The sequence below is a fragment of the Hemitrygon akajei genome, chromosome 6 (assembly GCF_048418815.1).
Source record: "Hemitrygon akajei chromosome 6, sHemAka1.3, whole genome shotgun sequence".
In the NCBI taxonomy this organism is placed as follows: Eukaryota; Metazoa; Chordata; class Chondrichthyes; order Myliobatiformes; family Dasyatidae; genus Hemitrygon; species Hemitrygon akajei.
Genome location: NC_133129.1, coordinates 137,330,905 through 137,347,909, shown reverse-complemented (window position 1 = coordinate 137,347,909; position 17,005 = coordinate 137,330,905). Strand labels below are relative to the sequence as shown.

General features: G+C 38.2%; 1 protein-coding gene across 1 annotated transcript in view; it reads left to right on the top strand.

Moving 5' to 3' along the window:
• The window catches only part of LOC140729530 (synaptotagmin-7-like), a 530,282-nt gene extending 514,617 nt beyond the window's left edge, over positions 1 to 15,665 (top strand). Inside the window, 2 exon segments of the mRNA XM_073049365.1 lie at positions 595 to 794; positions 6,543 to 15,665. Of these exon segments, the coding sequence (XP_072905466.1) occupies positions 595 to 794; positions 6,543 to 6,647 (305 nt within the window). The 3' untranslated portion in view covers positions 6,648 to 15,665.
• Positions 15,666 to 17,005: the final 1,340 nt, after the last annotated feature.

The following is a 17,005-nucleotide window of genomic DNA, read 5'->3' as shown; positions in this document are numbered from 1 at the left end:
TGCAATTGCTAACTGTAATAGTTTACTCTTTTGTTACTCTTGGGACAAGGGAGCTTTTTTAAACAAAAGAATATCATAAAGTACTTCACACATATATAAATGTTTGGTTAGAGTATACTAAAGGTTATAGTAGCAGAGGATTCCTATCATAGGACATTGGATGAGGTTTTGAGGAAAATTTACATTTCATGGTAGGAGATAAGCTTCTGTGGTTTATTGTTGGCAAAAAAAAACTTCCTGAATTCCAAACAATTACTTATCATTTGTGGTTATATGAAACTGGATATAGCCCAAGCTCACAGCTCATTAATCTTCTCATTAGTCTCAGCTAGATTTTAGTAGAGGTTCAGCTGACAATGGGAAAAGGTTCTCTGCATTCTGTGATGTAATTGGATCCCGTTAATACAATTCTGAGTGAAAAGGCTACTCTCATTTGCAAGAATTCTCTCAGTTGCAATTTCCATATCTATTTGCTTTTTTCATTTACCACATCAAGGAGATGTTTATGGTCACTGTAGCCACCATGTTATTGTCCACTGCAGTAAGAAACATTTTAACCTGTCATGTATTCTCTGTGATTTGCCTTTTTTGCAGATCCTTATGTTAAAGTTTGGCTCATGTACAAAGACAAGAAAGTGGAGAAGAAGAAAACAGTTGTGATGAAGAGGTGTTTAAACCCCATCTTTAACGAGTCTTTTGTGTTCGATATACCGACAGAAATATTGAGAGAGACAACTATTGTAATCACTGTGATGGATAAAGACAAGCTGAGTAGAAATGATGTTATTGGAAAGGTTTGTGCTCATACTCCACCTGATGTTAAATATGGACTTTCAGTATCAATAATACAAGACATATCTCAGCAGTGACACCCTCACAGTAAGAAGACATTGAGTCAATCTGGCTAATTTTAATGGTTCAATGGTTCCACTAACAGAATGAACAGTATGAATGGTTTAGTAACAATATGAACAACATTTTAACTATCCACAGGATTTTTCTATACTTTTACGGAAGTTATATATAGGCTTCTGAACAGTACCCAGAATGTTGGGTGCAAATTATAACAGGATATAGAAAGGCATGTAAAAAAGGCAATATTATGATGGTCATGGAGAATTTCAAAATGTAGGTAGATTAGGTGTATCAAGTTGGTGCTGGATCCCAAGAGTAGGAATTTGTAGAAAGGCTATAAGATGGCTTTTAGAGCAGATAGTAGTCAAGCCACTAGAGAAAGGATAATTCTGGACTAGTGTGTAATGAACTAGATTTGATTAGAGAGCTTAATGTAAAGGAGCCTTTAGGAGACAGGTACCTTAATATGATGGAATTCATCCTGCAATTTGAGCAGGAGAAGCTAAAGTCAGATTATCAGTACTACAGCAGAGGGAACTACAAAGGCATGAGAAAGGAGCTGGCCAGCTTTGATTGGAAGGGGGCACTGGTAGGAATGGCAGTAATGGTTGGAGTTTTGGGAAGTAACTTGGAAGGTACAGGATTAGTTTATCCCAAGGAAGAAGCATTCTAAAGAGAGGATAAGACAACCATGGCTAACAAGGAAAGTCAAAGACAGCATAAATGAAAAAGAGAGGACATATAATATAACAAAAATTAGTGGGAAGTTTAGGTATTGGGAAGCTTATAAAAACCAACAGAAGGCAACTAAAAAAGAAATAAGGTGGAAAAAGATGAAAAATTAAGGAAAGCTGGACAATAATATAAAAGAGGATACTAAAAGTTTTTATAGATATGAGGGTAAAGGAGAGGCAGGAGTAGACAATGGACCACGGGAAAATGAGGTAGCAATGGGTGATAAAGAAATGGCAGATGAAGTCTATGTATTTTCCTTTAGTCTTAATTGTGGAAGACTCTAGCAGTATGCCAGAAATTCACAAATATTGTGGGGGGGGAAGGGGTGGCAGAAGTTACTGTTTACTAAGGAGATGGTGTTTGGAAAGTTTTAAAGGTAGATAAGCCATCTGAACCAGATGGTCTACACACAAGGGTTCTGAAAGTGGTAGCTGAAGAGATTGTGAAGGCCATAGCAGTGAACTTTCAAGAAGTGCTAGATTTTGGAATGGTTCTACTGGACTGGAAAATGGCAAATGTCACTCTACTCTTTAAGAAATGAGGGAGCTTAAACAACAAAGGCTGTTGTAAATCTAGTCAAGAAGAAAAGAAGAGCTTACGAAAGGTTAAAAAAAAGGTAATGATAGAGATCTAGAAGATTATAAGTCTAGCAGGAAGTAGTTTAAGAAAGAAATTAGGAGAGCCAGAAGGGGCTATGAGAAGGCCTTGGCAGACAGGATTAAGGAAAACCCCGAGGCATTCTACAATTATGTGAAGAGCAAGAGGATAAGATGTGAGAGAATAGGACCAATCAAGTATGACAGTGGAAAAGTGTGTATGGAACCAGAGGAGACAGCAGAGGTACTTAATGAGTACTTTGCTTCAGTATTCACTACGGAAAAGGATCTTGGCGATTGTAGGGATGACTTACAGCAGACTGAAAAGCTTGAGCATGTAGATATTAAGAAAGAGGATGTGCTGGAGCTTTTGTAAAGTGTCAAGTTGGATGAGTCACCGGGACTGAACAAGATGTACCCCAGGCTACTGTGGGAGGTGAGGGAGGAGATTGCTGAGCCTCTGGCAATGATCTCTGCATCGTCATTGGGGACAGGAGAAGTTACAGAGGATTGGAGTGTTGCGGATGTTGTTCCATTATTCAAGAAAGGGAATAGAGATAGCCCAGGAAATTATAGACTAGTGAGTTTTCCTTCAATGTTTGGTAAGTTGATGGAGAAGATCCTGAGAGGCAGGATTTATAAACATTTGGAGAGGCATAATATGATTAGGAATAGTCAGCATGGCTTTGTGAAAGGGAGGTCGTGCCTTATGAGCCTGATTGAATTTTTTGAGGATGTGACTAAACACATTAAGGAAGAGCAGTAGATGTAGTGTATATGGATTTCACCAAGGCATTTGACAAGATACCCCATGCAAAGCTTATTGAGAATGTAAGGAGACATGGGATCTAAGGGGACATTGCTTTATGGATCCAGAACTGGCTTGCCCACAGAAGGCCAAGAGTGGTTGTAGATAGGTCATATTCTGCATGGAGGTCGGTCACCAGTGGTGTGCCTCAGGGATCTGTTCTGGGACCCCTACTCTTCGTGATTTTTATAAATGACCTGGATGAGGAAGTGGAGGGATGGGTTAGTAAATTTGCTGATGACACAAAGGTTGGGTGTGTTGTGGATAGTGTGAAGGGCTGTCAGAGGTTACATTGATAGGATGCAAAACTGGGCTGAGAAGTAGCAGATGAAGTTCAACCCAGATAAGTGTGAGGTGGTTCATTTTGATAGGTCAAATATGATGACAGAATATAGTAAGACTCTTGGCAGTGTGGAGGATCAGAGGGAGCTTGGGGTCTGAGTTCTGTGGTTGAGAAATCATACGGTGCATTGGCCTTCATCAATCGTAGGACTGAGTTTAGGAACTGAGGGGTAATGTTTCAGCTATATCGGACCCTGGTCAGACCCCACTTGGAGTACTGTGCTCAGTTCTAGTCGCCTCACTACAGGAAGGATGTGGAAACCATAGAAAGGGTGCAGAGGAGATTTACAAGGATGTTGCCTGGATTGGGGAGCATGCCTTACGAGAATAGGTTGAGTGAACTCGGCCTTTTCTCCTTGGAGTGATGGAGGATGAGAGGTGACCTGATAGAAGTGTATAAGATGATGAGAGGCATTGATCGTGTGGATAGTCAGAGGCTTTTTCCCAGGGCTGAAATGGCTAGCACAAGAGGGCAGTTTTAAGATGCTTGGAAGTAGATACAGAGGAGATGTCAGGGGTAAGTTTTTTTTATGCAGAGAGTGGTGAGTGCGAGGAATGGGCTGCCAATGACGGTGATGGAGGGGGATATGATAGGGTCTTTTAAAAGACTCCTGTACAGGTATATGGAGCTCAGAAAAATAGAGGACTATGGGTAACCCAAGGTAATTTCTAAGGTAGGGACATGTTCGGCACAGCTTTGTGGGCCGAAGGGCCTGTATTGTGCTGTAGGTTTTCTATGTTTCTAACAGGAAATTATAGACCACTTTGCCTAACTTTAATGATTGGCAGGATGTTAGAGTCAAAGGTGAGTTTTCAGGGTACTTGGAGGCACATGATGAAATAAGCCAAAGTCAGCAAGTTTCTTTAAGTGCTAATGCTACCTGACAAACTTGTTGCAATTGTTTGAGGAAATAACAGGTAGGATAGACAAAGGAGAGTTAATGGATATTGTTTACTTGGATTTTAAGAGGGCCTTTGACAAGGTGTCGCACATAAGGCTGCTAAACAAAATAAGAACCTATAGTATAACAGGAAATATGCCAGCATGGATAGAAGATAGGTGGACTGGCAGGAGGGAAAGGGTGGTGAAAAAAAGGGGTCTGTTCTGGTTGTTGGAGGCTAGTCGTGTTCTGCAGGGGAGTCAGTTGGGATTGCTTCTTTTCACATTATATGTCAATGATCTGGATGGCAGAATTGATGGCATTGTGGCCAAGTTTGCAGACAGTGCATTGAGGCATAGTGGATGAGCGGGCAGCTTTGTGCAACAATAAGTCTGAAGAAAGATTTAGAAGTCCTAGATCAGGATTCCCTAAATGTTAATTTGCAGGTTGAGTCGGTGGTAAGGAAGGCAAATGCAATGTTAATGTTGAAATCGAGAGGGCCAGAATATAAAAACAAGGATGTAATGCGGAGGCTTCATAAAGCATCAGCTTTACAGCCTTTGGAGTATTGTGAGCAGTTTAGGCCCTTTATCTTAGAAAAAAATACGCTGGCATGAAAGAGGTTTCAGAAAAGGTTCACAAGTTTGATCTCAGAAATGAAAGGATTAACCTATAAGGAGTGTTTAATAGCTCTGAGCATGTACTTGCTGGAGTTTAGAAGAATGAGGGGGAATCTCACTGAAACCTATCAAATATTGAATGGCTTATATAAAGTGGATGTGGAGAGGATATTTCGAGTAGTGGGAGAGTCTAGGACCAGAGAGCACATCCTCTGAATATCAGGACAATACCTTTGGAACAGAATTTGTGAGGCATTTCTTTAGCCAGAGGGTGGTGAATCTGTGGAATTCATTGCCACAGGTGGCTGTGGAGGCCAAGTAATTGGTTATATTTAAAGTGAAGGTTGATAGTTTCCTGATTAGTAAGGGCTTCATAGTTTATAGGGAGAGGATGGGGGGGAGGGGTGACGAGGGATAGTAAATCAATAACTTGGGTGTAATTGCTTGCTTGTTATTCTTGAAGTTCATGGTGACCACATGTCATCTCAAATTCCTTCCTTCCATTGTGGATTCCCATGCATGGTGCTGCTTCTAAAAGAAAAGTTTGAGACAGATGATTTTCTGTTTCTATCTTCTCCACCAAGATCTTGTCCCCTTGGTTTGTGACTTTATCTGTTGGCCCAGTTTACTTTTCACATGTGCCTTTTAAACACCATTTCTCTTGACTACTCCATTACCTCTATGTTACCAAGTTACATGCTGCCTTCACCTTTACTTTAATATTGGGAAAAATTCTTCCATCCCCATGAGCAGTGGCTTTGGTTGAACCAGGGTATTTTGTAGTCTCAGAACGTGTGTGTCCTGCAAAGCTTCCAAACATTTATCCTTTGTATACCAAGGTCTACCAAGTTCCATTTCCACCTCTGTTTCAGCTCATCTGCCACTGAAAGACCCAGAATTTATCACTCCCATTTTAAAACTGAGCATTCATGAAGTTTCACTCCATGTTCTATCCCATATTTCCACTGACCTGGATCTACCATACTTGTTGTATACTAATTTGCAAAGAGAGGGGTCACACTAGCACCTGGGTAAGAAAGAACCGATGATTTGTTTGACCAGCATTGACTGAGGTTCGAATGTTGGACATTATATAGGAGCACTAGTCCTATTCGTTCAGTAGTGTGATGGAATCTTTCACTCCTGTTTCAGAGTGATTTCAAAAGACACTTGTTTAGAAACTAAAACCCTGCCAGTAGGGCAGAATGCTGCACACGGTCATATAACATGTTGCAACTCCTAAATTCATTTCAGATTCCCTCCAGGATTGGCTCGCAATGTACATTGACCATTAAATCCACAGTGGTAAATTGGTCAAAACTCACAAAATTAAACAGTTTACTCACTTCTAAGCCTTTTGAATAGTAAGGGCACATCAATATTTAGAGCAAAATCATTCCTCTTCAATACAAAACGAGTGTCCTAAAGAACATGTGGCATTTGAATGGGCCTCATTGTCATTGGCTCTTGGGAAGGCAAAAGGATGGGTCAGGTTGTGATAATAAAAAGTGAGAGAATACCTCATGGGGCTAATCCTCTCTTCAATCAAGAAATACCAGTGATAGTTGGTTGAAGACAATCCACTACTGGGAGGTAACACTGGATATGGGAATTGAATGGGAAATATTTTGAAAAAAGATCCCATCAAAGTCAAACAAAACATCAGCATACTGTGTAATTCTCTTGTGGGTTTTGTCTTCCTCAGATATACTTATCTTGGAAGAGTGGGCCTGGTGAAGTCAAGCATTGGAAAGATATGATTGGAAGGCCACGGCATGCTGTGGCTCAGTGGCATCAACTCAAGGCATGATTCTTCACCAAATGAAAGAAGAGGGGAAAACAACAGAAATAGAAGAGAAAACATCTGATTAGCCTTGACATTTTAAGTATGCACAATGAAGCACGTGGACTAAAGTCATGGATTACTCAGCCAACACTCTGGGAGTCCAGCAGCCAATCCATATGCCATGGACTTTACAGCATTGAGCTGCCAGGAACATTTTTTAAGTCAAAAGGTCATATCCACCTAGTGCTTCAACAACCATCACCCACCCTGCACACTCACTCTCCTCCCCCAACAAAAGAAATTTGCAAATATAGGTCATGGCACAAACTCATTCTGCGTCTGTGACCAGTAGTCACGTGGCTTAGACTTTAGTTTTAATTTTCCTGTGACTAAAAAAAAACCAATTTGTTCTTCCAATAGTGAAGGAGTTTATAGCATTGGGAAAAAATTATGTGTACCTTTTTTTCCAAAATATAATGGCATTTTAATTTTCTGGTGCAGGTGTAGATGCTAATGGTTCTAAAGACACTTTTTTATTTATCTCAATTAATGTAGTGAGGGGGATGAAACATGAGAAAAACAGGAACTTAAAATCTGTGTATGTCTCTGTGTGTGTTGTGTGTCTGTAACTATATAAAGTGTGTTTTTGTGCACACAAAAAGTACTCGGCCACGCCCTTAATGCGTGGGCTATTTTCTCTGCACTTTTTTAAAATGAACAGATTTGGTTATGAAAAAAAAACTTGTGAATGGATTTGGGGATTCTGGAGATGGTTTGTAAGTGAGCAATGTCTGGTTTACACAGTATTTCAACTTGCTTCTCCTTTATATCCAGGGCTTAAAGAACTACTATACTGGAAAAAGCAAAAATCCTGAAGCATTTACATGCAGAAAATCCTATAATGTTGCATACAGTATTGGACTAACACTCCAAAAGGCAACTGATAGCAATTGTAAAATATTGTATTAATATTCCTATACAAGTCCTGTAGAGTAAAACTGTAAATCACTTCCATGGCATTTTCGGGGCACAGTTGCATTGTCAGGTGCATAAAAAAATAACATTGCTAGCTGGTAAGTAAAATTCACTCGTTTGGGTTATTTGGAAGAATTTGTGTAGGCAAGGGTTTGAGGTTGGGAGAGTGTCTCAAACAAAGCCCTTAACAAAATATTATTTTATACATGTTGATTTACATTTCCTTATCACAGTCAGACTGAGAGGTTTGGTTGAAGATCTATTTATTCCAGCCCAGAGAATCAGGTAATGCAACTTGTTCAGGGCCAGTGAATAGCTTATTGTAATGCAAGACACTATAGAAAGAATGTAGGTGTCCTTTCATTACAATGAAAATTAATACTTAAGTATTATTTGATGTGATGGGATATGCCATTCACCTTCAGTTCTATAGACACTGAATTCCCAATTTGAGATGGGTTATTGAAAATCAAAGTCAGAGGGACTTACCTACTATTGGATTCTAAACAATTACAAATCTACTAAGAAAAATAAATTCCACAGGCTGTGAGTCTGAAGTAAAGAGCAAGATTACTGCACATCCTTTTTCCACTCCAATTCAAGTTCAAGTTCAATTTGTTCCCATCGAACCTTAAGGATGTATGCTGCCGAACAAAACAACGTTCCTCCAGACCAAGGTATATAACACATTACACACAAAGCAAACTTCACAAAAATAAATGAATAAATAATGAGAATATGCAATACAAGTTAAAAAGTAAACAGTATAACGCTACTGGCACTTCATACATGATGAAACCATATGTTGAGATTCATATATGGTGGCAGGGAGATCAGTAGTTTTACAGCCTGGGGGAAGAAGTTATTTCCCTAACAGTTCTTGTCCTAATGTTATGGTGTATCCTGCCTGATGGTAGGGTGTCAAAGAGATTGTTAAACAGACGATGCTCCTGTCAAAGTTGGTTAAAATGGGAGGGGGAAGCCTCGCTTGCCTCAGTCTCTGTGGAAGCACTGCTGTGCTTTCTTGACCAAGGAGCTGCTGTTGAAGGACCTGGTGAAATTGTCCATTATGTGCACTCTCAGAAACTTGGTTCTCCTAATTTTCTCCACGGAAAAGCCACGTATGTGCAGTTAGGAATGATCAGCCTGCACCTTCCTGAAGTCCACAATCACCTCTTAGGTCTTCTCCATGTTGAGACTCAAGTTGTTGTGCTTGCACCATTCTGCCAACCACACTACCTTCTGTGCACCTTCTCCTCATCGTTGTTGATGAGGCCAACCACTGTTGTGTCAGCAGCGAACTTGATGATTTGGTTTGAACCGGATCTAGCAGTGCAGTCATGCGTCAGCAGTGGGCTGAACACGCAACCCTGGGGAGTGCCAGTGCTCAGCGTGATGGAGCTAGAGAAGGTTCTGCCAACACCAACTGGCTATAGCCCCTTTATCAAGAAATCCAGGATCCAGTTACAGAGAGAGGTGTCAAGACCCAATGAGGATAGTGTATCTCAGTGGTTTTTGTGCTCAATTGTGTGAAATTTTAAGTGCTGAGAAACAGAATTCCAGAATCCTCCTTGTTTTGGGCATCCATTGATGCCACCGAGGCAGTGTTCTTGTACAGTCAGATGTCAAGCAAACTCTCACAATATCAGTCAGCTAAGGATCTTCTCAGCTGTGGAAATGGTCATAATTTGTGAAAATGCATAGGCATATTCACTCAGAGAGTCCTTGTGAAATATCTGCAATGTTGCTAGTGTGATGTCCCTTAAATGGCTAGTTTTATGCTGTGATCCATTCTTAATTGGAAGGAAGAGTTCTGCCTGAAGTTACCTGTTGGGCCCCTGCGTGACTGCCAGATTAGCTGTTTATTTCAGCATTCCACACTTCATATGAATCCAGAAATGAGGAGCCAACTCTTATCACCTTTCACCACAGACTCCCAAATGATGCACCTCTATTCACATTGACCCCACTGAATGGCACTGCTTAAGTAGTGGATTTGATAAGTTTCATTGGAAAGTGTAATTGTGTGTCCTTGATTTTGAAACTTTATCCATCAGGTTAAACATTAGCTTAAAGAACACAATTGTACATTCATTCATTTTAATGGGTAAATCAGCTCCTGCTGGGTGAAGTTTTATATTTGCATTGCATAGCATTTATAAAACACACCCTATTTTCATAATGTTAGTACGCCCTTTACTGTGGAGAAGCTTAATACATGTATTAGTTATCCCAATCTTTTTAAGTCTCCACTATTTTATATGCAAGGAAGTACCTCAATTATCTATGACTATTCTTCAGGATAGCAGTCACTTGCAAGATTCTAGGAGGAACCCCTATATACCCAATGAATATCCATTAGGTCTTATATATAACAGATGATACTCTGATTTTCACACCCCAATTGAAATTCAGTATTTCAGATTGCTTTAATACTGCATATAAAACTAAGGGAAATACTTAACTAGAATAACTTAGTTTTATGATAGCAAATGCCCTATCTCAGGCAAACGGTTTCATTTTTCTTCATTTTGAGGCAAATTTAACTCAGGTGTACTTGGGGGGGCACAATGGGTGCGAGTTGCTAAGTTATTAATAAAAATTACCAAAGGTCTGAGTTAAATTAAGAAAGAAGATTCACAACAACATCAGGGATGAAAAAGGGCTATCCTGTAACCAAAAGCCACCATTTCATTGGTGGTTGCCATACTATGAGTGGGCCGTCTCTCTGCTTTCTTCAGTTGCTGAGTGACAATAAATTCCCTGAGGAAAGTACGGAGTAATTGAAGGCCCAGTGAGAGTGCAATAGATAAGACAAAAGACATTCATTCATTATAGGTGGGAGAAACTCAACGAGTGGGGATAATGTTGAAATGTATAATGTATTAATCTGGCTGAAGTATATTCCCATCCAAGCAAAAAGGCACATTTTAACTGTGCAATTATAATGATCTCTAATACAATGCCCAGTAGATCATTCCAGCCTTTTACTGTCCTTTATGTGAGGATATATCTGCTATTTAGTTTAAACACATTTTCACTATTTTATAATCATGATCTCAAGACCTCACTAATATGACTTATATTTCAACTAATTTAGCTATCCTTTAAAAACTTTACTGAGTCCTTTTCAATAATTGACTCTCCCAGTTGTAAATGCTGAATATTTAAAAACTTCTCTCATTGCTCACTCTTTCTAATGATCTAAATCCAAAGAATTAAGAAATTATTCATATTGCTCTCATCTCAAATAAATATTTTGTTTGGATAATGTGACAACAAAATTTGAAACATTAAAATAATACTTAAACAGTAATAAGCCATTTGGAAAAGTAATAGTTTAAGAATTATAATAACTTAAAATAACTTAGATGAGAGAATGTGCAGATGCTGGAAATCGAAGCAACACACACAAAATGTTGGAGGAACTCAGCAGGCCAGGCAGCATCTGTGGAAAAGAATAAACAGTGAACGTTTCGGGCTGAGACCCTTCATCCATCGACTGTTTACTCTTTTCCATAGATGCTGTCTGACCCACTGAATTCCTCCAGCATTTTGTGTGTGTTACTTAAAATAACTAAATTTGAAATAACATAGTTTGATTCCAATCAGTTGCATCCAGGCTAAGATCCAGTAGCTGGCTATTTTTAGTGGGGAGTTAACCATCCTTGTTTGCCACATTTGCCAACAAAACCTGTCTTTATTTGCAGTTTCAATGCCTCAGTGTCATGACTCCGAGGCATACAAATGTGTTCACACCAGATTTGTTTCACCATATACACAGTTAGCTGGTCTCCCAAGTTGGTGTTCCCCATTAATACTGAAACAGTTTATGGAATCATTTGTGAATTATTTAAGTGATAGGACACATGGAGGATTGCCAACTGAAAACATGGTGTTGCCATCTCCTCTGTTCCTTATCCTCCCTCTCTTTATTTCCTTTGCTTGTTCCTTTATAATTATCAATTCCCGTACTTCAAAATGGTGCAGTTGTACCAGAGGCACATAGCGCAGTACAGACCCATAGCTGTGGCAATAGTGATCCCATTGTGACTTACTCTAGCAATAATTACCGTAGACATGCCAGCTTTAGCACAACTGCCTCTTTGGTTTGCACTAATGAAGATTAGTACAATTTTTAGTGATCTTTCCCCAACACAGCTATCAGATCTAGCACCAATTCTGTCTTTTGAGCAAACTATTGGATATTTAATTTATGAAATATTTATTGCATAGTATTTGATCAATAGGAGGCTATAAATGTAACACTTAAGTTTATTTCCAATAGAAACCCAGTACCTTAACCAGCCAAAGGGTCTCGGCCTGAAACTTCGACTGTACTCTTTTCCATAGATGCTGCCTGGCTTGCTGAATTCCTCCAGTGTTTGTATGCATTGCTTGGAGTTCCAGCATCTGCAGATTTTCTCTTGTTTGTGACTGGACTTTAACCAAGAAATTCCTTGTGTTTCCTAAGCACCATATGTACAAAATGCTAACTCTACCACATATATGCTAGAGATAAAGATATGGAAGAAGGCTATGCTATAGAGATGGATAATGCATAGTAAGAAAAGGTTTATGTTGAACAACGAGGCAGAACCTTGGAAGATAGTCCAAGTAACTAAGGCAACAGTAACACTTCCTACAGCTCATCATTGGCTCAAAATGTTGCTCAGACAAAATGCCAAAAGACTTGCATTTATATAAACATCTATCTTGACCTCAGGATCCCAGAAGTGCTCTACGACAAGTGAAGTACTTTTGCAATGTGGTTGCTATCATAATCTTGGGAAAGTGGGAAGCTGTTTGCACACATCAAGCAGCTGTACACAGATATGGATACATGGATCAGGATGTTTGTCTTGGCTTTGACTGTGGGATACATTGAATAGTTGGTTGGATTAGTCAGGAAACTGCTCTGCCCCTGTTCTAAAAGTGCCATAGGATGTTTTAGGTTCAACTGATAGGGACAACAAAGCACCTGAAGGCCTGCACTTCCAGCAGTTCAGCATTCCTTCAATGATGGTGCCATCACCTAGTAGAGCCTGATGCTCCAATGAGAATGAAGGATAACATAGAAAATGCCTTGGTCTGTCCTCAGTTCATATTGAGCAATGCATCTGCATACTAGGCCAAGCAGAATAATTGATTTTGATTCAGGTTTATAGATATCTATGTCTCTTGTAGTTAGTTAAAGCACAGCCAATTATTGACAAGGATAAGATATATAAGTTACTTTGTCTTGGGATGGTTGGTTTGACCTTGTCAGACTGGAAATAAATGTAATAAATGGCCAAATTTGTTCCTTAATAACCCTGTGGTTGACCATAAAGTGATAAATCCTGCCCTTTTTTACAAACATTTCACAAGAATTGTAGCAATTGCAACCATTATAAATTGGTACACTTCAAGAAACTTTTTTTTTCCAATTATTGCAATGCCCTTTTCTTATTTTAAAATAAGAAAATGAGGAGACAATTTGGCTACTATTTGTAGAGAGAAGAAAGCCGGTAAGTGTGTTATGTGACCCTAATGATATTACAAAAGTGAAATGCCCATTTGCCAGTCTCAGGTGGGTTGCTCTAGCTGTTTGATGTCTGAAAATTTGATTTATAGCGTATGCTAAATGTATTTTCAGAATATCTCTTAAAGATTGATGTGTAGCTAGAGCCCTCAACATGAATGGAATGATATGGTGCTAATTGATTTTCAGCATACAATTGCAATACTACATTTGTATGAAATTTCCTTGGACACTATTTTAACAAAAGATGCACAGCATGATTTTAAGTTACAAGTGAATTCTGCTTGTGCTTCATTACTCTTCATTCTGCACCACGAGTTTGACAGGTGACTCTCTGTTGATGTGTAAAGGCATATCTATGGTTTCATTTACTTTCACTGTATAAACCAGATATTGCACATTTTGAAGGTTAATATTCCTTTTTGTTTTGCCTAGTCTTACTTGTAAAGCTATCGAAAATCAAACCTGCTGTGTGGCCTGGTATGCTCCGTGAGCTTTAAAGGAAAGCCAGAAACCCATTTGTTGCTGTTGGCTGAATCCCATTTTGGTCAGGCCACCCAACGGACTGCTGCTGCCCTACTTGGCTCAGGAGATGTTGTATAGCTTCCTCACTTGGATCAATCATCCTGATTAGATGAACAGTGGAGCAAATTAATTAACAAACTCTGAAGTCCTTCAAAGCACTTTTTCTTCACCAACTGAAATTAATCATACCAAATATCCAGTGAAATCATGGATGTGGCATTCATGGGAGACCTAAAATGTTGGGTGGCTTTCCAAAGTATGCATTGGATGTGTGCTGATTTAGGAACTAATCATAAACTCTTAAAAAAATCAAGTCATTGAACTCTCCCACCACAACTAATTGATGTTATACTTGATCAAATTTAAACAAAATTCAATGGGAACTTGCAACCTATAGTTAGGAAATAAATAAAGGATGTTACCTAAAATATAATTACATAAGTAAGACATGTCTGTGTGTATGGGGGTCACATTTGTTGGGGTTTAATTGGCTTGTGTGAACACACCATGTCACCTCCTGACTCTATAAATCTGATCTAGGTTTAGTTAATAAAGAAAAACAGCTTGCAAAAAAATCACAATTTAAAAGCAAAAACCAAATCAAAGCTATAAAGAATGTTTGGAAATGTTTAGGTGAAAGAAAATGCCAAGAGTGATAATTACAAAAACAAGCAATGACTACTTAATCATGTTATCTTAGGCAGCACATCAACTATCAATATAGTGCCATTTCCCTTGCTGGGTTAAATCCTTGGTGAGGACCACATTCCTTTTTACAGCTTTCAAACCATATACAGAATACCAGGGAGTAGTAGAAATAATAGAGTATGGATTTGTTGTGAAACTGTTGATGCTGAAAGGAAATGCCTGCTGTCTTTCTGCAAGTAATTGAGGGAAGAAAAACCAAAAATATTGGCTAACTATTAATGCAATGGGTCTTCGAAAGGTTTGAGGGTGAATTTGTTTCATTTATGTCTGTGTATTGGGGGGAGGCAAGGGGGTAAGGAAGAAAAAGGTGTTGTGTGCAATACTATTTGTGGTAGATTTGAAACTAGGCTACAAAGGTTAACAAAAAAAGGATCTCAGCTTTAAACATAAGCCTTAGTTTTTGTGAATATTCTTGGCAAATATCCTATCCCTTGTAACGAGGGTCAGGATAGCATAAAACAGATTTATTTTATGTTTACATTGAATGCTAGTTTGGCTGTAATTGAAGTTTCATAAAAATGAATATATGGTTAGGTTTTTACAACTCTCTGTACAGACTGTTTAATCTTAATGCAAGGTGATGATGCAGTCCTGAATTTATTGCTTTTTTTTTGGTCCTTTCTTTAAATAAGGACTGGGCATCTTTATGCTCTTGGACAAGATGAATTAAAGAGACTGCAATGGCTTCTTTGTCACAAATTGCAATGTAACATTTGCCAACTTTGTACAGGATATTCATGATGCATAGGTTTAGCTGCCAAGTGTGGTATATTGATAGAAAAAAACATTTTAGGCTGGCTGAAGCCAGATGTGCTTTTATCTGGATAATAACAGAGCTTTATTCTGTTAGTTGACTTCTGATTCAAAAAGTTTTTAAGAAGTTATAGAGCATAATATAAATTAACTATTATTTGTTCATAGATTGAGCAATATTTGAATACAGAAGCACATCTATCTGTTACTATTGATATAGTGTCTGTCTCCAGCCAGCCTTTGTAGATGATGTCTTTGAACTTCTGTAGTCATCCAGTCACCCTGTACTGTTCTTTATCTTTTTTCCCCAATAATCTGACCCATTTCAGATTAAACGTGCAGATGGTACCTCAACAAAAACACTGATAGATAAAGATTGTAATTTTTATTGTGTTTGGTAGCTAATGTAATTCATGAAGGTAAATTATTTTGTATGAGATGACTTCATCTATATTATGTATATGGTAGAGTATTTCTTTCTGAGATTATATATTTTGAAATTTTACTCTTTTTTGTGGAAAAAGTCCTAGTTATGATTAATAAACAGTAGGAAAGCATCCTTTTGATCTCTGTGACTTTTTTTATGTAGAGGGTAAAACAAAATTTGTATACCATATAGAAGGTTATTCAGTATTATGATTTATTGGCTTTCACCTAGTGTTAATGAAACCTTGATTATAAAGTATGCCACCTTGTTAATCAAGGCACATCATGAGGTATGTAAATAGAAAATAATACTATTTCGCTCTTAAAAGTTAACCTTATGGATTGCATTTTAAATATCCAGAATGACCTGTTAACATTCAGACAACTAGGATGAAAATTGTTACAATAATTTTAAAGCTTCAGAACAACATGTCACATCAAAACAGAGTTTCATAGAGTGCAAGACATTTATAGTTACCAACAGTTATCTGAAAAATACAGAAACCAATTTTTATTAGCTTTGGCAATAACTTCCTTCTAAAGCACATTCCTTGACTCCCCAGACAGTTAAAATCAGGTTCAATAACCAGTTAGAGTTAGCCATCTAATTAACTCTGCAACTGCAATTATCACTGAATAACAATATTTTAAAAATTGCAATGATAAAATATTGATTAGTTAAATCCCAACAAATGTCACTATAAAGATTCTTAAATTAGTGATTGCTTTTATCATTGTCCAATCAAAAAATATGAAATAAGTCTTCAACGTCTTGGAATATCTTTGGCTTTATCATCAGGGTTATCCACTCTCTGACCACAATTTGACTTTCTATTTGAAAGCACACACCATTCAGAATGACATTGATGACATTTTACCGTCAGAATTAGCAGGCACACAAACACAACGTGAGCACACTGCAATGAGTATAAGTGTTAATATTGGGAGAACTGCTCTCAGCACTCCGCGCTCAGTACGTAGAAATACTTTTACATAATTTAATAATCTAAGGTTGTCACATATTGATATATAACACAGGACAAAATTTGCAGTGAAATTATCAGTGCTATCATGCCTGGGTGAAACTTGCAGCAACTTTTAGTGCACGAATTCAGAGTTAAACATGGAAATCCATAGGTTTTGTTAAGTGGTACAGTACTGGTTCACAAAAGAGTGATGTATAGACCATCAAGGATTAGTTATCTTCTAAACTTGCATGAACTTAATTTTTATGCATTATTCTTACTATAAGAGCCTGTGGAAAATGTTATGTTTTTTTTTAAACTTTTTTTATTGTTTTCAAATAGTTACAAAATAAAAGTGTATGAGAAAAAAAAAATGTTACCCAGCCCCCCTCCCCTTAACCCCTCCCCCCTAACATCCCTAAAAAAAAAGAAAGAGAGAAAAAAAAGGAATGCCTGGATGTGTTTGTAGTTCTTTCACCGGAGCTCGTATACAGACTCGGCATGTG